Source organism: Pungitius pungitius, chromosome 12 (assembly GCF_949316345.1).
Source record: "Pungitius pungitius chromosome 12, fPunPun2.1, whole genome shotgun sequence".
In the NCBI taxonomy this organism is placed as follows: Eukaryota; Metazoa; Chordata; class Actinopteri; order Perciformes; family Gasterosteidae; genus Pungitius; species Pungitius pungitius.
The window spans coordinates 7395487-7418241 of NC_084911.1; the positions used below are offsets into that span (position 1 = coordinate 7395487).

Here is a 22755-nt window from a genome sequence, read left to right on the forward strand (position 1 = left end):
TGGTGTTATTAAGAAATGCTGGGCTGTATCAAGCAAACTGTACTAAGGGCAGGAGTAAATAGTGGATTTCAGCTGCGGATTTGTATGGTAGGGAACAAACATTCGGCTGAATTATAGGATTGTAATAGTTTGAACTATGAGTTTAGCAGCAGAGCTCATATTAGTTTATTGGTGGGATTCCATGTTGGTTTCGAATGTGGGAATGATAACAAAACATTAGATATGACTTTCTCACGCTGACACAGCAAACTTTTACAAATCATTTCGATAAGCATGTCGTGTTTTTCCGTGTGGATTGTGCAATGTGTACCTTGGAAGTATATCTGTGTCTACGTTTCATCGTGACTTTACAATAGCACCGTATTTCACCACAACGTGTCACCATAACACATTTATATACAGAGAAAGTTCCAAAGAAATGTAGTAATCTAATCTAGTATATTTTATGGTGGGATGCGAGACCATAAAACAACAAGTTCAAAGGAAGTGTATAAGGAATTACCCCCAGTTTGATGATTGTGTCTGCCAGCCTTTTCTGTTTAATAGACTTTCTACATAAATACTGTTACATTCAGGAGTTCTGTATGGAAAGACAGTACTTACCTTCAGAGAGCGATGTTTGTTTTTTTTCATTTAAAGGTTCGAAAATAAAGTCAGAGGAAGTCCCTAAAATATCAATGGTATTTGAATATTTCGCAGGAAAAATGTTTGCGAAACCCCAGTTTAACAAGAAGGAGGAAGTTCCAGCAATATTTTTCTTCTCCATGCATAACTGCAAAGTTAACAGTACTGTTATTAAAATATAAGTCCATGTGTTGATTATAGTGGAAAATGTTAGCATTTAATATAGAGGGAATGGCATACACTTGTACAGTCATGTACAATAAAATATTGTACATGACCTTTGACCGCTGGGGGCTGTATAGGCCTAACCTATGTCAAGGAATAACTTGATAGAGACACATCATGTTCTTTTTCTTTTTATTGAACAGTAGTGTGATATTACAGGGGCTGATGGCTGCCATGAATTGCACTGGAATAGAAACGTTAACACATTTTTAGGGAATTTATGGTTGATTCCAACAGCTTTTCTGAACATTCACCACAACAGAGAGTAAAACATCCCTGCAGCATATTGCTGCTGATTAGTTTGAAATATGTATTTTTTTTGTTGTTCAGCTAGCGTGCCTTTTTTCTATCCCACACTGTAACTAGAGACAGTTCAGTATGCAGTGTTTGGATGTTCATTGTGAAGCAACCATGCGGCCGATAGACGTCATTGGACACTGGTCCTCCGTCGGGCTTCCAGCAGCAGTGACTCAGTGGGTGTTCCCCGACGGGATTTCTCTTCGGCTGACGTTGTTTTCATTCGGTAACCGCTTGAGAATTAACACGATTACGACAACTCCTTCTTTCCGGAAAGGCAGAAAAAAAAGGGAAAGAAGAGTTGATTTACTTGAAGTCGCAGGATTTCAGTGACTTCAGTAACTTATATTATTAAATGAAAGCAAATCAAAGAACTCCAAATATGGATCCCATTACCAAGCAAATCCATAAAATCCCAAGTGGACTGTTTTTACTTACTATTTACTTACTTACCACATTTGCCTGGTTTTACTTTTATCACTCAAAAGCATTTTTTTCACGTCTCCATCCTCATCTTACAAAAAAGCCCAAAATGAGCTCTTGTAAAAAGAAACACAAAGTATAATCAGTGGCGGCTGTCTTAGGTGCACTTGGAAACTTTTTATTCACACTTTCTGGGAGGTTTAAATCAAATTATATTTTTTATGGAAGTTGTATTTTAAAGTGATGTGTGTATATTAAGAAGTGCTTCCATTGGCACTATCAGGGGGGAAAGGAATATTTGAAGTATATTAAAATAGAATGTATTCTAAAGCATAACCATTAGGTGCAACCTCTGTTATAAACTGTTATAAGCAGACCATTGTAAGCTTTTAAAACAAATACATTTTCTTCCACGCCCGGCACTCATCTGGAGGGTTTGGGATCAAGTTGGGATCAAACAATCTACCCGGCATGCATTGTGCGATCATTAAATATTTCATAATTGTCTATTTTCAGACTCCTTAGCTTCTCATTTCCAAAGATGACTATAAATAGGCATCTAAGGCATGCTTGAGAAGCTGGTCCCATTGGTAAGTTGTTATTCATGGTCTGTTTCACTGTAGTGCAACAGCTTCAGATGCGAAAGGAAAATAACACGTGCATTCTACACTTATACTTGTGCAATCCTAATATTTTTTGTGTACTTTCCTCACATGCCAGAAAACGGTTTCAGGGGTTTCAAATGTTTTAGCAGTGCGTCATATGTATTCCATCCACATCTGTTGTTGGTCTTCTCTGTTTGAAAACCCGCCATCTGAAACAGAGCAGCGCAGTCATATACGATTCCGTGCAAAGAGCAGCTGAAGACATTCGGGATCCATGCACGAGAAATACCGTGAAGAAGGAATGGCAGATGTATAGTTTTACGGCCCGGCTGAGGCCTGGAGCACAGAGAGGGTTGCGTGCTAACAGTAAATCTGGAGGAGGAACGGGAGGAGCGTGCCCAGAGTAGGACCTCAGGTGGGTGGGACTTGCGGGCCACGGTGACTCATTGCTTGGCGCTGGTTGGCCCTCGTTTCTAGCATGTGGAGCTCATTGTCAGTGCGTGGCAACCATAAGTTGTGGAATTGTAAATAGACGAAGGGACTGGAATGACAGGCAGGAAGCTGGCTTAATGTCGTAGGGCTTGTCAGCCTACGTGTGTGTTTAGGTCAGAGGGAGCAAATGAGGCCAGTACACAGACACAGTCACAGAGAGATAAAGGGCTTTTCCCTTTGCACAGTAAAATAATTGTAAATTATTAATATGATTACAAGAATCCCCAAACACCGTAGCAGCAGTTCACTGGGTAACTAGATTGTCCGTAGTTGCTCCCAAAAACGTTATATAGAACTATATCAGAGAATAGCAGTGACACATTGAGTGCTTCAAAACATTTGACTTCCAAGATCATTTCAGTTGCCGATAACAAGACAACTTTAGCATTACACGCTAATGCTAGAAACTATGCCAGGGAGCCAGAACAAAAGACATTGTGTGCCCGGCCTCATAAAAACGGTCCTATCGGAAGTTTCCCCTTATTTCCCCTCCGGGTTCAGTTTCCGTGAGTCTTTGATGAGTAGTCAAAGTAGTTGTGGGAACAGATGCAAAAGATGCAGGCTCAGTATTACATGTAAATCCAACATTCTCATGCATGCAGAGACAAAACGGTTGTGGAATGGTTTTGAATGGTCGTCGGGCTATGCTAATTTATCGTCGCTTCTCTCAGGCTTCCTGGTGAAAGAATGGTCTACATTCAGTGGACCTGTTTTATCAGCATGGGGGAAAATGTATAGATTGCATTGCAAATACATCTGAGTAAGCAGGGCGAGCTCATGCTTGAATCTAATCTTCCAGATCTGTTAAGTGCACGAAATTCAAAGAAATACCAACGGACTACTGCGTATTCGTGTTGTCTCATTCTTGTTACATCTCAACAAGTTACAGCACACAGGGTCCAACTTACTTGTTGATTACACTTGTGTGGGCATAATGTTTGTGTGTTACTCCTCTGTCTGTAGCGTGTTTGCCATCCGTGCAAGTGTACACAATAATTTGTGCCGTCTATTTGGAGAAGCTGGAGTGCACAAAATCCCACTTCCTGCTTGCAATACGACCGAGAGTTTCCCAGTCAATGTCATTTTTCATTGAATTGATTAACGTTAATCCAACATGACATAATAAGCCTGGCTAAATTCAGTAATAGTCTGCTCAGGGACCAATTTTCTTGAACAGTAAATGATCTAATCTTCAATCCGTTAATAAACTAGAACTGCAATCACATACACACTGCGAAAGTGAGCGTGCTCTGACTCTGCAGTGCTGGTTCTCTAGAATCACGTGGCAAAGGAGTACCAGCGAATTTCTCCTGAGAGCTGAGGTTCAATTCTTTAAATAGGCCAGACTGAACTTCAGGCTGGTTCAAGCTTGCCTATTGTCCATTGAGCCTGAATACGCAGGATGTTGGTATTGCTCAAAAGAACCTGAGACAAGCACCCTCATTAAAGCCCCTTTGGCCGCGGGGAAACACTATATTACCAATAAAGATAAGGAGGTTATTGCAGATTCCCGCCCACCGCCATTCCTGCCGTTTGCCGTAAATGTGGATTATGTTATGAAGCCAGGAGGGATCGGAGCTTTAGCAGTGTATTGAAGAAGACACTTCTGGGATGGTAGTTAATTATTCCATTTTTGTAGAATAGTATTGAAGTGGTAATCCCTCCTTTTTGGGGATGTGTTACGTGTTGGGTGTAAAATGCCTTATAAACAGCAGTCATACATGCAGATTATTTAAAATGTCTCCTGGACACCAAGCAGATATAATACATTATTTTCTGTAACATAGTAGCAAAACAGGTAATCAGTTCAAAACCAAATCAGCAAATCTTACATATCATCACGGGGTCTTGGACAAAATCAGGTACACATTTTCCTGACAATAGTAAATTAAAGCAAATGCACACAAAAGGATGACAAGCAAATTTCCTTTAGGAAAAGGGTAAACAAAAATATCCCAGGTATAATTTTTAGAGGTTTGAGCAAACATGACTTGATCTGTCCTGATTGGCACTTTGTTGGCAGGTGTGAAAGAAACTTTGAACGCGTTGTTCCAGGGAACTGGCCCGACTCAGCATGATTACCAGCAACAACCTAATGCAGTCCCAACAACCTCCAATTCACATTTTTATGAGCCCTGGCAAATGCAAGCTATTATTATTATAAATTGACAATTATATTTGATTTTACATTCAAATTTATCTTTAACTTTAAGATCTGGCAGTTCAGTCTTCAGTACTAACTCATTACAGTACTGAACTCAGTACAGTTCAGTACTTTCTTTTCTTTTAATCAAAAAGTTCGGGTGCAGCATGTGGGACTATTGATGGAAAATAAAGGGATATAAAAAGAGAGTTCCCGAAAAGGTGCAAAACTAGCTCAAAGATACCCCAAATTCTGTCTCTTTTTCTAATGTAAGAGCCAGTGATGGACACTTGCAACACTGAAAACAACTTCTCTTTGAATCCCTTTGAGCAGGAGGCATGTTGACACACTTGTACGTAGGGCGGGGTACATTTCTCAGAAGTGCTAAACTTGTATAAGGGATGCACGTTACTGGCAAGAATGAGCTTTGTGTGCACGTGGGATTATGTAAACGTACACTATGATCCACAGAGAATCCTGTGAGTCACAGTTGATAAAAAAGGAGACGCTCATAATTCTCCAGATGGCTTTTGTTCCAGCTCTATGCACTGTGTCAACGGCACAACAAGTTATGAGCTGAGACAAAATAAAAATAAGATGTATAGTTTTCGCTTTAACTGATGACATGAGGAGACATAAAAAGGAAATTATATCAAAGCCGTGTCCCGTGGCGCTGCAGTTTGCTGTCCGGTCGAGGAAGGAGAGGAAGAAGAGGACACTTACGCTCCCTTAAAAAGGGAGAGCTGGTGGTCTGACCTCCGGTAACTAAACCAAATACGATGTTATCCCATCTTAACTGAAACATCCATGCAAATAGCGTGTTGTGTGATCCACTAATAGTCAGTTTGTGGAAATAAACGGTGAGTCATCATAAAATAAATCAAAGACAGACTTCATTTCATAGAAAAATATGGACGTTTTATTATAAATTAATGAAATGTTCATACAAATATAAATAAGTGCAAAGTTGTATCAGTCTGTTTTCTTTGTCAAACACATCTCTTCAGTGGTGGTGGTTTGGCAAGCAAAGATACATCTTTATAAAAGACAGCACCAAAAACAATCGGCATTTCTTTAAACTCATAAAAATACGACCCATGTGGACTCTTCTCCTTGTTGGAAAAAGTCAGATACCATGTTTAATACATTCACTTGCAAATAATGGCAATTCTGTCTGTGCCACTAATACCAAACACATCTTTTGGCATCTGGATATCTATGTCCTCACCACTGAAGGCATATTTAGAAGTGGTGCTGTTGTCTCAAGTAAGATCCCATGGGATTCAGTCACGTTGTCGTCTCATCAAGCTGCTAGTCTAATTTGGCGTCTTCTTTCAATATTTTCTGGTCTTAAAACCATCTTGTAAGAGTCTGATATGTTTTTTAAAGTGTTTTCCGTTGTGGCAAGTACAACTATGCACCCTGCAGGCCAGCCGCGTCCACTGGTTGGCTGTTTTTAGGTTTCCATTCTCTGTGAATTTCCATAGTGGTCGGAGATCCCAGGATACTAGAAATGACGTGTGCGACCTGCCTTTGAGCAGCTTTGATTGATGGTGGATTCCGCGAGGCTGTTGCGTGTGATACCGGCAGCCCCACAGCTCACTTGGTGAGCAGCAGCGGGGGGGTGGGGGGGGGGGGAAGTTGTGTGTCATCAGACCGTAGACAGCTGACTGAGAGTCTCACTTCAGCTTTCGGTAAGCTGAATGTCATCAGTGAGGCAGAGGAGGACGCGGGCGTCTCTCTTTCACACCACCAGAATACAGCTGTGCCTGCTTTCTCTTGGCCCCGCCCCCCCCTTCTTCGTGGATTGGTCCCCAATCCAGTGTCTCTTACTGGAACAGGGACCGGCTGACACTCCTCAAGACACCGCGTGCGTCTTTGAACCCGTCCAGCTTATTCTGCCTTTTTCCCCGTCGAGAGCATCAGTCCTACACATCTAGATAGGCGCGTCATACTCTTGGAGGAACTCCCTAAGAGGATGAGGAAGTTGGTCTCTTTTACCAGAAATGTCCAAATGTCCATTGACCGTTTTCCTGCACAAGTGCTGCAAGGTGGATAAGCTACAGGAGAGAGGTTTGACGAGTTCCAGAGGGATCCTCTCCCCTCCGGAGTAAATGAAGTACATATTCCCACTGCGAGAGTTCCCTTTGTTCTGGGGCATGTAAAAATGGACCAGCTTGAGGATGCAGTCAAAGTGGGGCACCGAGTGAATGTTCTTGGGGTCCGTCTGCAGGTAAAAAGAGGAAGCGTCACATTGGATGCGCAGGTTCTTGGTGCCCGACGCCGTCTTGACGCTGAGGGCGAACAGGTGCCGGTTGTCGGAGCTGTCCCTGACGAGGAACGTGCCGATGGTCTCGTCCGCCAGCATGGCGTTGGCGTCCTTGCCGGTGATGGCGGCCCAGTAGAAGCCGCTCTCCTGGAGCTTGTGGAGCGTGGCGAGGACCATCTGGTACTGCGCCTTGGAGGCAAACGTCTTGTAACGCTGGGGGAACCGCATACCGGAGTCCAGGAGGCTGCTGCTCATCGCGGTGTCAAACTTGCTGTGAGTTACCATGGCGCTGTGCCCGTCCCTCTAGGCGGCCCGGAGGGGAGGGGGGGGGGGGGGGGGGTGGAGGCCCAGACGAGAAAGAAAAAAAAAAAGGTGGCGTCGAGGAGAAGTTCAGAGGGTTGAGACACGGCCCGACTGTCTGGAATTACCTGAAGAGATAACGGAGGGGAGAGTTTTAGTTTGAGACCAGTGTGACAAACCACAGGGAACATTCAAAATGCAGTTTAACAGTTCAATAGAGAATCGCTCAAATGGCTTTTATAAAATGTCTGACACCCCTCAAGTCCGGCAGCTGTAACGGAAACTACTTTTCCAGATGTGGAAGCTCCGTAATATAACGCTCCTAAAACATCAGGGCAATTCCTGTCTTTTGTCATCCATAAAGAATAGAATATACGTTAAACTGCGGGACTCCAGGAGTTGTCCCTTTCAAGTAGTTCGATGAAATGCCTCTATGTAAATTTCATTCATTTCGGGGAAACTTGGTGTGTGTGTGTGTGTGTGTGTGTAATGTGCCCTCGGGACTCGGGTCAGTTCCAGTAAAGACACTGGAATCCCAATTACGCAATTTACACGGCACGAGCGGCTTCAACTTCACCCCTCGCGCAGATAAACACGCGAAACGTCGAAATCCATTTAGCAAACATTCAACCTTTACGTTTTATGCCCTGCTGAGTTTTACGGAGAAAAAAAAAGTGTGGCGAAAAAAAAAAAAAAACGATCCTCACCTTCAACGTTTGTCCGAATTGGCTCTTTTGAACGAAAGCCGAGCGCGTGGTATCCGTGGAAGCGGTCGGTTTACGGCCGTTTCGAAGTTCTTTGGCGACCGACTTGTTAAGTACTTTTTCCTCTTGTTTGTAGCAGCCCGAGTGCTGCCAAGAAGTGTGAGCGTGTAGTGAGGCGGGGAGGCGTTATTATATTGCGAAGGAAACTCCTCCCCCCCCCTCTTTCGTCTCCTCTCTACGAGAAGCGTCCTCCCCCCTGCTGCTTTTCCAAAATGAAGTTAAGGAGTTCCAAGCATCGCTTACCGTTAACAGTCATCGTTGCCCGGGGTTACGCACACACTCGAATAGTAACAGTTCTCTGTTTCATTTTATATTTGAGATGTGCGAACAGATACCTTGGTGTTACGCGCGTATTCTTGATTTCAGTCGATCCTCCGCCTCGATCTGACGTATGAGCTAATGGTTCGCTCTTAATTTAGTGCCTTCGGTTTCCCAGAAATTCACGGCATCAACAGCTCGCCTGCGGCCCCATCAGTCCTCCACAGGGGGCGCCACATTGGCTTCTTCATTTCCCAAACAGCGGCCCTGGTAACCAGGGGCAGCGGGTATTATTCACTTATTATTATTATTATGACCATATTTTAGTCCTATTCTAAGATCCGTAACGTAATCAAGTAAGGGCTCTTGCCAAATGCACCTTTTTAACACATCATTCAATTATGAAATGTGTGCTTTAGTTTGGTTAAAGAACAATTGATTTAAGGGTTATAGTGATTATGACTTGTGATAATCCAAGAGGTTTAAAAAAAATGTAGGAGGTGAAACCTTCTCAATCGTCACTTCCTAATATATACTAACCGGTATTAAACTGTCGAAAGGAAGCTGACCTCACATCCTCATTTGACAGATTAGTCCTATGTTTTTACAGAAAGTCTAAGCTTTAGCAACATGCCCGTCACTGATGGAGTGCTCACATCCCTCCCTGCTGACTCAGCTGTGACCGTCATCGGCCTGCGGGGATGGTATTACCAAACCCAAACCCTTCTTGTGAACTGGATGGGGGGCAATGGTTGTCCGATTGCGAGGATAGAGGTGAAGGGAAATGGCTCATGCGGCCGGGTAACATCCCGCTTCTTTCCAAAAAGTGTATTGTGTCATCAGCATGAGGCATTTATTTAGCATCCAGAGTCTCCTCCGGGGCCGTAATGTGTGTTGATGAGCGTAACCAAGTGACCCGGCGCTGTGAAAGCGCTGTGCTCTGCAGCTGCAGCACACGACAGGACCCCGGCCAAACATCTGAGCTCAGCTTGTGGGTCTTGGCGATGACAGATCTGGCGCCGCACTGTGTTGTCTTTTTTTATGAGTGATTCTTTCGTTGTGTTCTTTTATTTCTCGAAAGTTTATAGAATCTAAATATGAAAAACCAATAACACTCCCGTACTGTATTCATGGGTCTCTAAACATGTATTAACACCCTCGACTTCACACAAGGAGCGGGATATTTTCAATTGGCACTCAAAGTCACTGAAATGGACTTTAATATGGGGGATGAGACGAGGCCTCCCATCACAGCTGTTAGCTCTAAAACACTGTTTTGATTTCCCCACACTGACACAGGAATGGACCCTCGCTCACGGTTCCCGCAAATCCACAGAGATTGGTGACGGGGGGGGGGGGGGGAGAGACAAAATTGTGGTGCGGGTGATTACAAAGGCGGGAGTCCCTTATTGTTCTGTGACGATTTTTGAGTGATCCCTGAGTTCAGGTCGAGTCAAAAACATCAACACAAACAAATGTTATTCATTGAATAAAATTTGCCATTTTGGAGGATTTTCAAAAATAATAATCTGTTTCACTAAAAGCTCTGGAAAATACTGTGTAGATGCCAGGGCTGAATGAGGAAACACTATTCTTAAGAGATGCAAATGTGTGATTCAAATGAATATATATTAATGTGGAACTGGTTACAGAGAAGCAGGTAGGTTCCTGGCATGTCCCTCAATCCAATTCCTGTTAACCCAGTAGGTTCACTTCCTGCTGGTGTGCTACCTGCATGTCTTCCTTAATGTCACAACCCAACAACAACCACTATTGAACATTTCCTCTCTGTTGGTTGAGCAAGACTACAACTGTGTGTACCAATCATTCAGTAATAATTTCCTGGTCTCTCTCTCTCTCTCTCTCTCTCTCAGAAAGTTTCTAGAATCTAAATAGAAAAAAAAGCTTTTGCTCTATCTTCCTCCAAAAATGTCAAAATTGTGTTACACAACTTGTTTGATAGAATGTTTTTTTTACAAAGCACATTCTTTTGTGTTGACTGGAAGTATGATGATGTGTCGTCCTTCACGGTGACTCTTCCCCGGAGCTTACAGTAAATTCAAAAGAGCTGTGACGATTACACTGTGAAAATCATTACGATAAAAAAAAAACAGCGGGTGACTGGCATCTAAGGACAAAAGATCAGAAAAGGGCAGGAGAAGGTGAGCCTCCTCCCATTCTAGTACACCGCACACAGAACAGACTGTGCAGCCCGCTGTATCTCTGCCATCAGCGGAGATCCGATCTGTCACACCCCACTTCACCTGATAGGTGCGTGTTTCCTCAGACACATGAACAGGTACGTACGAGTTGAGGAGTTCTCTTGCAGTCGAGCGTGAAATCAGACGCACCATCATCCGCATGCTTGGCACATGGCACACTTCTCTGGAATCTATTTATGACACGTCTGTCTCCTGGGAACACGGAACTATAAGTATGACACAAGTGTCTACTCGTATGATCTTTTTTTACACACTCAATACATTCAACAATGATGTTTCGTAAATAAATCAATATAAACTTTGTATCAGGTCAACGTGGAGTTAATTTCCCCTCCTTCATAAGATAATGCTTAATAGGGCGTACAGTGTGTTTAATAACCAGCTGCCATGTAAAAGACAAAAATGCATTGAAATGGAAGTATTCAAGATAAATAGTACCTCGAGGTACGATATTTGACTGAGAAATCTTTCTCACAACAGCTGTGAACACTTAGAAAGAAAGAAGCCCATTACAGGGCCAGGAATACAATTTAAATATATGATCTCATTCCTGTTTTGGTGACGTACCTTCTGGCATTGTTAGACAATGGTGCTGCCAGCAAATGACCACAAGACTTTTTCATCCCCGGGCGTCACTCCAACATTTATACATCACCACTGTGAGGGCCATTGACGGGACCGGAGCAGGATCTGCTCCTGTCAAGGTCAACAAGAGGAGGCGTAGAGCTGTGACAAACTTACAGCATGTTGCCTTGCTTTTGCGTTTACTTTCCTGGCATAAGCGACCTAATGTTTAGTGTTTTTTTTGTGCTAGGTTGCAGCTGGAACAGCACGTGCGTCAGTTACCAACATTTCATCCGTCATGTGACGGTGAGCTGGGAACTTCAGCTGGGGCTATTATAGAGGCCGACATCACGGGACTGACTCGGGAGGACATTTTAAAAACCCTTTCTTCACATACAACTGACACAATTGACACAAATGAGTGTAAAATGCAGTGCTTACTCATGGAAATTGATATAGGAATCGCACACAATGGGCCCGTGATTCAGTTCAGTTTGACGCCATGGTGTTGAGTAAGGAGTTAAAAAAAAGAAGTGAATGTCATTGGGGTCTGGCCTCCAGTGTGTCGTTATTTTCCACCATGAGCTGGCTCGTGCTAGATGTGGTTGTGAGGAACATGGCACTTTAACATTTACCAGAAAGTTCAGATTCCAATGTGTAAATCGGCTGATTCACGGTGCAACACATCTCATTCTATGATTTTTTTTGCACTTAGTATGAAACAGTCTTCTAGTTTTTGGGATACAAATAGAATCAAATAAATCAAGGAGTAATAATAGGTCTTTCTTACTTCAAGGGGTTATTTGACATCAGGGCAAATGTGCTTAGGCTCTCTTTTACGGAGAATCAGACGATAGCATAAATACCACTTCCGTGTTTGTACATTGAAACATTTAGATTAGCTCAGACTGGAAACAGATGGAAACAGTTAGCAGTGAATAGATAACATCTTTGTTTGTTTTATTTTAATGGGAAAACACGCGCAAAAGCCATGCATTTACTAGCCTGTTTATTGTTCTGAACCCTTTGCCAGGCAACCATTGGGGAATCCTGTAAATTACTTGACTCAAAAAAAATAAAATGTTTCCCCACAACATACATTTTTCACTACTGGATTCGGTTACCTTTGGCCAGAGCTAGGCTAGCAGTTTCCCCTATTTCCAGTTTATGTTCTACGCTCACTGGTTGCCGGTTGTAACTTGCTATCTACCACGAGGGTATGACAGTGGGATCGACCTTCTCATCAAACCCTCGAAAGAAAGTAAATAAGTATCTTTCCCGCATTATCAACCTGCTTGTTCAATATATTTTTTAAACAGCAAACAAGAGGTGAAATGAATTAACACCCCCGATGAAACGACTATGCGCCTACAGGTGGGAGTCTGACCATCTGGTGACGTGGTGCAGCCAGAAGAACCTGGAGCACAAAGCCCTGAAGACAGTGGAGATGGTTGCAGCCCCACCTTCCCCCCTCACCTTGTGTGACGCCCCCGTCACCACTGTGGACTCCTTCCGTTTCCTGGGCGCCATCATCACCCAGGACCTCAAGTGGGAGCTGAACATCAGCTCCATCACCAAGAAGGCCCAGCAGAGGATGTTCTTCCTGAGGAATCTGAAGAAATTCAACCTGCCAAAAGACGATGATGGTGCACTTCTACACGGCCACCATCGAGTCCATCCTCTGCTCCTCCATCAGCGTGTGGTACGCTGCAGCCACAGCCAAGGACAAGGGCAGGCTGCAGCGTGTCATCCGCTCTGCAGAGAGGGTGATTGCCTGCAATCTGCCGACGTTTTTGCTTCCAGGACCTTGAAGCGGGCCAGAAAGATTGTAGCCGACCCCTCTCACCCCGGACATGAACTGTTTGTGCACCTTCCATCCGGCAGGAGGCTGAGGTCCATCAGGACCAAGACTTCCCGCCACACTAACAGTTTCTTCCTGTCAGCAGTTGGGCTCATCAACAGGGCCCGGGGCCCGCCCTGACTGTCTCTTTACTCTCTTCATGTACATACACTTTGTCACTTTCTGTTCGCTGGTGCATTTTATCTTTATTTTTATCTTTATTTCTTAACTAATCCATAGCTTTAGCATACTAACCCATAGCATATACTTTACTATATTTTGTTCTGTTGTCCATTACTGAACCGTCTGTCGTCATGCACCAACCGCCAAGTCAAATTCCATGTATGTCTGACATATTAAGGCAATAAACAATTCCTGATCCTCAAGATTAGAATCTGCAACCAACGCGACTGCAGCTGGAATCTGCAATCTGGAAAAGGCCCATCTGCCACGTTCCCCCCAAAACTGCCGTCGTCCAGATTGTGATCAAATGCCTCTTCAAGCATTTGGGTTGCATCATGCCCGATAATATGATTGATTAAAGATGATCGCCCATCTTGGCTGGACAGCCTCTGCGTCCGTTTATCAGTATCAAGTGCTTGGAGACAAAGGAAGCCAATGACATAATGGGGATGTTCAAAATGGACCTTGATTCCCACAAATCCCAGAAATAGCTGGCTGATGTCATTGCGCAGATTGTAATAAATCTGTCTACACTATTAGAGCAGGTTGGATGAGAGATGCTGTTACACACACAGACACACACACACACACTTTGTGTTTGGATGCACTCAAGCGAGAGTGCACATAATAATAGAAAGCATCGAGCACACGCACTCACGTTCGTGCAAACAGTGCTCATTTGCATATGGAATAACATGCTGGTTATCCGTATGTATGTCTACACTTATGCACACATGGAAATTCTAAGACACACACTTCCGCTATATCACAGTAGTAGTAACTTGATCCTGAGCTGTGCCAGTAAGCCTTACATTTCCGGATAGATTTAGTGTGTGTGCAATGTACACACACAGCCTTTGTGGTTACTGTCCAGATAAGAGTGCTGACAGCAGCTCACGGTGTCTGCTAGGCAGAGGACAAGGTCTTTTTGGAGGATCGAGGGGATGGCGGGAGGGGGGGGGGGGGGGGGATTTACCATCTCCCGTAAACCAAGACGAGCCTGATCTTTGTTCAAAGTTGTTCCTCGGTTCCCGAAAAACCTTCACTACGCACATGGTGAAGCAGGGGCCTGACTCGGTCACACATGGTTGAGGATACTACCCAGGATGCATCAGTTAGATCTTTGCTATTCTCCCATGTGTCCGTGGCGGAAACAATGTCATATGAGAGGAGCATAAGCTGAAGCCATTGGTAGCCGTGCAGGTGTGTTTCTGAGTAGAGTGAGTTATTCTCCCGTCTGCAAGTGCTTTTCACAGCTTCTAATAACCTTTCAGCAATATTAAAGGTCAGTTCGTGTGTATTTCTTATTACAGGTCAGCTCCCTTGATTTGTAACTGTAAATAATCCCACTTTGCACTGATTGTGCAATGTGTACAAGTCCAACACATTGATGTTTTTGACCTCTGCAAACAGCAACCCAGTGTCCCCCCCCCGAGGCCCAACTGAAGGAGCCCCTGTCCTCACGGCTTCGCCCACACCTTCAGACATGTATTCTGTTTGCAAACATCACACAGAGCTCAATGAGACTTTTCACTTTGACTCTCTTTGAACCTTCACGTGCTGCGGTAAACAAAACGCTCACCGAGTGCCTTTCGTACTTCTCTCACATGGAGGCATTTCCTTTTGTCCTCTTCTGGTCGGGCACTCCCTGTAGACAGGAAATCATTTTGGAGGCTCTCCAATGCACCGCCTCCTTTACTCGAAATCCTGTAAGGAGAGTACAGTCTGTCCCAAAACTCGGACATGCAAAAAAAAAAAAAAAATCTACAGCAGCTCTCATCTGATCTTTCCGCTATGCCTGTAATCACTTACTGTAGATGTACAAAATACTGCAATCAACTGGAAATAATATACAAGAGGCTCCTGAGATAAATCACAAAAGTACCACAGGAAGAAATGTTCTACTTTTTACCCCACATTGGAAAAATTTCCCAGAACAAGAGCCACCCACAGTTCAATGAATGTGCAGGAAAAAATACCACAATCCGACCGGGACAAACAACCTTTTGTCTTGTTCACACAATTATTCGGCAGTCTTGCATCAACAAGTTCACTGGCAAGAAAATTGCACACAAGAGAAAAAAAAAAAAAGTTGATTTTCCTTTTTCAGTAAGTCTCATCGAAGTGCCACTCTATCGTTCACCTCCATTCAATTCAGGAACAAATACTCAAAACGGCTGCATTATTTCTCATTTGTAATCTAAGAATGCCACTAAACGCATTATCTATTGGCTGAATCAATTGCTGTGCTTTCCTTTAGCAACACGTGCCAGTTTAGAAGCGGATCTTGAATCAGTAATCAGTATTACGCTTTTGGTTAAAACAGTAGAATTGTATCATCATCATGCACAGAGATCGTGGATGTCCCAGACGCAGGTCTAATGTTATCTATGCGCCAAAGACAGCTGCTGCCCCTTTTTCCACCACTTTAATGTCCTGAGGTACGATTCAGTCCCATTATTAAAAAAAAAAGACTATTATGAGACCATATATCTTCATTTCCTTTTGGGCTTTAGCTGGTTTTAATGAGATGTAGGTAAAACGATCTGTTTGTGGGCAATTTGTCCAACTCGCACAACGGGCCTGTTTGTGGGGGAAATTCCCTGAAAACAAATCAGCATAAATTACAAATTCCACATCTCAGCACTGAGCGCAAATGTTACTGCTGTTCTCTTATCAGTATTTTAACCTCTCTCCCCCTCCCGGCTACGATTCTGGGATTCAGTGTACATATGGGGTTTTGAATGGTTATATGAGCGTGTGTGAAGCAGCGAGAGAGAGAGGAGGGAAGGGAAGGGAGGGGAGGGGAGACATTGTTTTGCTTCGCTCAAGTCCTTTTCTCAGAATTCCTTTTCTGGGGAGGAATTCTGAGCCCCTCGGCTGAGCAGTCGAATTCCGAAGTGAAGGATTTATCTTCTCAGCAAAGCATTGTTGCATCAGTCAACACAGCTCAAGTGTACGCGCAGCACAAGCACGGCGGCTTCGACGTGCACTTGGCTCCAGTCTGTCTGTGTGTAAGGTCTGTCACAGTTGTGTATGTAAACATGGCTGTTATGTTAAGGGAAATGGTGGGGGGGGGGGGGGGGGGATTTCCTTGAGAACACCAACTTCCAGAGCACCACGCCTTCGAAAGCGAACGTGCCCGTGTGAGCCGAGCTTGGAAAAAGGCCGATTAAACCTGTCGAAGCAAACGGCCCTCAGACGCGGCTGTCTGTGTGTCACATTCTTCGCCTGCGCCACAGCCAGAAAAGGCGCAGAGAGGGCCCTCCTTTCGGCTCAGGTCGGGCCAGGACACAGTGGGGTGTTTCCCCTTCACCCGGCGGGGGTGGGCTGAGAGGCTGAGAAGGGGGTGGGGGCTGTTGCCTTCTGGGAAACAGCCTGGGCCTAATTGGAGGCTCACATGGCTCCACTTAGCGGAGGATCCCAGCGCCCCGGCATGCGAGAGCTGCAGCGGGGGCCCCCCCGGGCTTTTATCCAGCGGGCTGAGGCCTGACATGACACCATGACCGAGTGGTGTGGTCTCAGGTCAGGTGGGCAACACTGAGCGTCTTGTTATCCTTTTTTTTTTTTTTTTTTTTTAAAGGAAAAAAAACATGTGACCTCGATGCAATCCATTTGGCGCGGCTTGTCCCGAGGGTCTCATTTTCCACCTCCTCCTCTCACCTCACCCCTCAGCACGCAAGCGAAGCCCCAAGCGGACACAAAAGGGCGTAAAAGTGTGATTTCTTTAGGTGCGCCTGTGTACTGCACAGAGAAATACAAGAAGCTGGGAGGAGGGTGAAAAAACAAAGACGCCCCTGCTGCTGCCTCACAACCACGAATTCTCAACTTTCTTTCCATGTTTATATATATATTTTCTTTCTTCCTTGCCATGGCAACGTGCCTCTCGTTTCCCATCAGTCACGGTCACCTCCATGGCCCTGCTCTTCAGTTCTGGGAAAAACTCTTTTAATATCTGAATCATGCAGATGCACACCAAGAATCCTTCAAACACTTGTCTATTATAGCGTTGAAATGCACTGGAATGAACTCTCTTGATTTGTGGCCGTATCTCCCCCCCCCCGAAACCATGTAGACCAAGGCCCAGCCAAAAAACAAACCCCTATTCATTTGATTCTCGAGTCTCTATTGTGATCCGATTTTGCTGGGGAAAAAGGATATTCCAAATCTCCAACACATCAAAGGGCTTCTGTAGGCGATTAAACACGTCTCAACTTGAATGAGTGAGGTATTCACACGACAGCTCACTAACTACCAGCTCAGCTCTGCCCACAGTCCACTGCAGCGGATGTCTCAGCGCAGCGGAGCGTAAACGGTGAATATGCAATAAGAGCTTGACAGAAAACAAAGTTAGATGCAGGAATGAAAACATGGGTCACCCTTTCACAACTTTTAAATAACCGACGTTTTGGCAACCGGGTTGTCCGTCTCTCGTGGGGCATTCACTCTTTTTTTGGTAATAGACAAAACTCCACAAGGTTAAGATTGTTTTTATAAAAGGTAATCTAATACAACCCCCAATATCTAAGGCTGCGTTGACACTAACCAACATGCAGCGGTGTGTGTGCAGGTTTCTATTGATTGCTTTTCCAGGCATAATTTAATATGATACTCATTCACTTGTAAATATCGACCTTTCCCTGCTGCCTCAACATTTGTGCCACAAATACTTTAAAGACAAGCTTGTGAAAAGATATGAAATGTTAGGAATCTGAAGTCTAGTTTGAAACAAACATGTCACAGCAGGTAAAGGAGGTTGGAATAAACTTGGCAAATTGTGCACTTCGTAACCAAACAGGAAGGGAATTATACAATTTCAAGTGGAATAAGTACTCCAGATTCATGAAGAGACCCCACATAACCCATCATGTGACAAGTTGGGCATGTCTGTAATTAATAGGCAGCGAAACACTTTGATGAAACAGAAGGCCTCTGCAGGGGTTATCACATACTGCCCCCTGCTGGAGGAGCTTTGGTACTGTCACATGAGCCGCACATGCAGTTTAAACAGATTCACAGCCAGCGTTGGAACAAATGGGGCTTTATTTCAGCTTGATTATACGGCAATGATACAAACCTCAAATCAAACATTAAATGGAATACTAAAATAAATGGCGCAACTAAGAAGAAACAAAATGACAAAATAGCCACTATACATTTAAATATGTACAACTTTGATAAATAAACCAATACTGTCTGGAATTCTGATTGCTTTGCATTCTTCCGTATGTCTGTAGGATCCGTGCGCTGAGGAGCAGAGAGGAGAGGAGGGCCGTGAGGAACACGAGGGGCCTCACAGCTGGAGACAAGAGTAGAAAAGACAGCCGCTCGATGAGCGACTCGCTAAATTTAACTAACTCAGCGCAGTTGGGTTGGTTTTTTTGGACAAAATGACGAGTCACTGCCTCTGTGACCAACCAACCATCTCTTGGCTAACCACGGTGCATTTCTGATGCAACTGGCAGTTTTACATTCTTTCACATGACGCTTTGGACCCGGAGACTATTCTTCGATGAACCACACAGCCTCTACAACAAAATGTCTTATACATAAACAATATTAATCAGGTCGGGCTGGTGGCTGGAAATGACATGCGAGTTGTTTAAATCGATATATAGGTAACCCTCTGTAAAAGAGAGGACTCATTCAAATGTTGTTTGACTGGGAGAAGAAAACTGATTTACTGTCGCTAACCAGCAGCTTTTCTCATCACGCTTCACCCGGAGTGCCGTGTGACGTTAGGCGTTCCTAACAAGGAGATCAAGAAAACCAAAGCGTTTGAAATAGAATAGGTCTGGGAAGAGAAAGAAAAATAGAAGGGCCACCAGTTCTAAATTCCTAGACAACAAAAGACCTAAAGGAAAAAGAAAAAAAAAAGCCAGGAGGAGGAGGGGGAGGGGGGGGGGGGTGGCAGGCATGGACAAGCAGACACCTTCATCTGCTCGGCCGCCGCGTTACATTTACATAAACAGGTGAGTGTAGGACACCCACTTGGCTTTCATTCCTCACGTAACAGAATCCGTATCCACGCCGAAACGGAACGTTTCAGAACATCGGAACATCTCCTGAGTGGCAACTTTTAATACACACTCACTCACTCACTCACTCCCTCCCTCCCTCCCTCCCTCACTCCCTCCCATGACTTTTCTCCAACAGCAAAGCAACAAAAAAGACTGAAGAGGAATTAACATTTAAAGCTGTAAAAATACACGCGTTACCGTAACATATTAAAGCGCGTCAGAAAAGGGAAGATCATTTGGATTGGAGTGCCACACTCGGTCAGACCTGCTGAGTTTAAAACGACGTGTGCTACTGGGGAACAGCGTGCATGCTGTGTATGTGCACAATGTCATTGAGATTTGTGTTTTTAAAGCATCTTCAAAGAGGATTTTGCATCACAGCAAGACTTCCTGACGACCTCAAAACGGAGAGCACACAAAGCACAGAGAGAGAGAGAGAGAGAGAGAGAGAGAGAGAGAGAGAGAGGTTAAGAAGACACTTTGGCCACAGCGCGTATCTGGAAACCCCCCTGCATGCTTCCCATTTATCTGGCCTGTAGAGTCCTGAAGCCACACCTAGTGTGTATGCTGGCCAAATTCCCCGGGGGAAGGTCTGAGGCGGACCTCCACCAACCAACCGACCGACCCAGACGGCGCGAGCGGATCCCCGGACCCAGCTCTGCCGAGGGCAACCTCTGCGGAGCTGGTCGGCTCCTAGTGCCTCTTCATGGACGACACCTTCTTCTTCCTGGCTGCCAGCATGTCGTAGAAGGGGTCCCGGCTGATGGCGGCTCTGTGGGCACAGACGCCACGGCCGACGTTAGCGAGCGGGGCAACAGCTCATCGCCAATTGGGAATGACTTTAATGGTACCGAGCTGCCCAGATGTAAAATAATACAGGCTACCCACGACCAACCCACTGGCTACATGCAAAATGATGAGAGCAGTGGAACACGTGCACTCAGTGGTATGAGTGAGGCGCATTGTATCCAACCATATAAAACCATTTACTTGATGCTGTTCATCCATTCCTCCTTCTCCTCGGCCGTGGGCGCGGAGATGCGGTAGAAGTTGTGTTTTCCCTCGACAACGCGTCCGTCCGCCTCGGTCTTGCACGCTTTGATCACCTGGTCCTTGTTGTCAGGAATGAAAAGCTCAAAGCAGTTCTACAAAAGTGAAGAGGATGCAGGTTAGAAGGTTATCAGCAAAGATGCTTTCAGTGAAGATGCTATGAACTATTAGCTCACATACTTATAGATCCATGTGGATGAAAGTGACGGCAAATATGGCTGTATATGTTAATGCAACTACCCAGCAATTTAAAGTTTAAATCTATTACATGAATATGTTTGTATGATTTATAGTTCAACCTCAAATGTCACGAGCAATCAAATAATATAAAAATAGTCCATTTTCTAGAAGGACGGCACTGCAGGGAGTCCCTCTTTACTGTCCATTTAGGAAATGTGTGGAATCAAAGTCCTAATGTGGGGCCCTGGTTGTGTGTAATCACAGGAGGAGGCAGCAGAGGGAGCTGTGCTTACAGGCTTCTTATCCTCCACCTCCTTGATGCTCAGGTTCTCCAGGGGGATGATTCCTCTGGGCTCTTTGTCCTGGACACAAAAAAAAAACAATAAAAATAAAAGCACGTGAGGAGCAGTGTGCAACACAGAGAGAAACAGAGGGAGGCGACCCATGAGGCTCTCGGGCCGAGAGGCGGCGCTGTACTCACTGTGGTGTACTCAAAGTAGTAAAGACAGTTGTCCGTGAGGATGAACCACCTTCTCTTCCAGGTTTTGACTCGTCCCCCTGTGTAGCAAACAGCCAGCGTCAGAGAAGCTCGGCGGGAGAAGGGAGAAGAGAGAAGGGAGCACCGAGGCACCAGGCCGAGCAGCGGAGACGGGCAGACGGATGTATGGGCAGACAGACAGATGACGGCTCCATAGGAGAGCACCCCGCTACCCCTCCTGGTCCACCAACGCACCATGCCCCCCCCCCCCCACCACCTACTTTTCATTACTGTATAGTGTTACTGGATCTCACAGCGTTAATAAAAGGCTGATTGGAGCCGAAGTGATGCTCTGTGACTCCCTTGGCTGCATTTGTCTTTCTCAGTAGAGCCTGGACCAATGGACAGCAATACGTGTCTATGTAGGAGGCTTTCGGGCTCACCTTCCCTCTGGTTACTGTATTTGGGTGGTAGTTTAATGAGTTCACTTAGTGCAAAACAATCCGCTGACTATCTGAGGGGCGAATGGGGAGTGTGGCTGAGGATTAAGCTCCCTTTCATAGCCAGTGTGGTCTCTCTGGTTAACCCCATGCCCCGCTGATCTGTAGCTGACCTCTGACCCCCTTTGTCACCCATACTTCCTGTGAGGGGAAACCTGATCACATGCCTTGAGCTATGCTCGGTGTCTCTACGGGCATCTCAGACTTGCATTTCCTGTTTTGGCTTTGTTAAGTCACATAGGAGGGTCCGATGAGGGGCAGGTGGGGGGGACTTTGTTTCTGATCATGACATGAAGACCTAAGCCTTGTCTAGACTAGGCTATCCCACCACCAATAACAGGAAAAAAAGCTTTGTGAAACCCGTCTACCTGGATAGAGGAGGTTTATACAGACATGTAGACCACACGTGTGTTATCATATAACAGCAGCGGCACTGTATATGATATCCCATCACGGACACCGTGATAGGTCAAAACACTAATTGATGCTCGTTAGAATCTACAGACGCCATCGACACGCGCTCCACTCGACAGGCGGAGACGGAGGGCCCCTCCCCCCGCGTCTCCACTCGTCAGTGGGTTGCAACAAGAAAGCAGACGGACAGAAAACACAAGACGCCAGGGCAGAATCACACGGCGGACTGGCTGCAGAGTCGATTGGGTGGCGTGGAGTCCAAGAAGGTCTGGGACGAGGCGGGACGTCCCAGCTGATCGTCGCAGAGATGCGTGGACGGTGCTGGGCCGGAGCGGAGCGGCGGGCTGGTGGGGGGGTGTGGGCGGGGCAGGGTGGGGGCGCCCATGCAAGACGGGACTGTGGGAGGCCGGGCGAGTGGAAGATTTTTTTATAGTTTTTTTTATCTCGCTCTTGGTAGTTTTAGGGATTCTTTCTAAATAAATGATTTCTCTCAACAGGGTGAATTATTATTTATTTTTGTCTTACAAGGGCTCTTATTGTAATTTATACCAAAAAAAAAATGCACAGTCAAACTACCAACCATGCGCACTTGAGGTGTGCAGCCATGCGTGAATCTTGCATGCCTGCACCCTTTTCGGCGCGCTCAGCCCACGCTCCTCTCCCACAGTTTTTGGTCCAGTCCGGTCCAGCACCACGCCGCAGCCACGCCATTTCCCTTCACATCCATTTACAGCATTTGATAAGGAGAGCAGAGCCACGTGGTTGAAAAGGTGCATTATTCCTTTTGCATGTAAACCAGAGAACAACAATTAGCCAACGGGTAAATCAGTTTGTGACCAATTTGGAGAGTCAAGCCACAGTTCTTTGTTGTGTGGACCAAAAAGGTATAATGCAACTTCCAAAC

The 22755-nt window shown here is 45.2% G+C and overlaps 2 protein-coding genes across 5 annotated transcripts in view; both read right to left on the reverse strand.

Annotated features, from left to right (window-relative positions):
* Nucleotides 1-5705: 5705 nt before the first annotated feature.
* Nucleotides 5706-8258, reverse strand: socs3a (suppressor of cytokine signaling 3a). The gene is made up of 2 exons (XM_037477415.2): nt 8086-8258; nt 5706-7506 (listed from the first exon to the last, which is right to left on the reverse strand). Exon 2 carries the CDS (start codon nt 7361-7363, stop codon nt 6746-6748), a length of 618 nt encoding a protein of 205 aa, XP_037333312.2. The 5' UTR covers nt 7364-7506; nt 8086-8258; the 3' UTR covers nt 5706-6745.
* Nucleotides 8259-19338: 11080 nt separating this feature from the next.
* The window catches only part of cyth1a (cytohesin 1a), a 28699-nt gene continuing 25282 nt past the window's right edge, over nt 19339-22755 (reverse strand). For 2 of the 4 annotated variants that reach the window (XM_037475886.2, XM_037475887.2), the window contains exons 10-13: nt 20941-21019; nt 20753-20821; nt 20220-20374; nt 19339-20001 (exon numbers count right to left, since the gene is read on the reverse strand). In XM_037475886.2, the coding sequence (XP_037331783.2) occupies nt 19923-20001; nt 20220-20374; nt 20753-20821; nt 20941-21019 (382 nt within the window). In that variant the 3' untranslated portion in view covers nt 19339-19922. The remainder of the gene's footprint in view (nt 20002-20219; nt 20375-20752; nt 20822-20940; nt 21020-22755) is intronic. The other 2 variants (XM_037475888.2, XM_037475885.2) reach the window with 1 other exon arrangement.

What these genes read in the sequence shown, in the direction of transcription:
- socs3a (XM_037477415.2), bottom strand. Translation starts at nt 7,363, where the DNA reads ATGGTAACTCACAGCAAGTTTGACACCGCGATGAGCAGCAGCCTCCTG.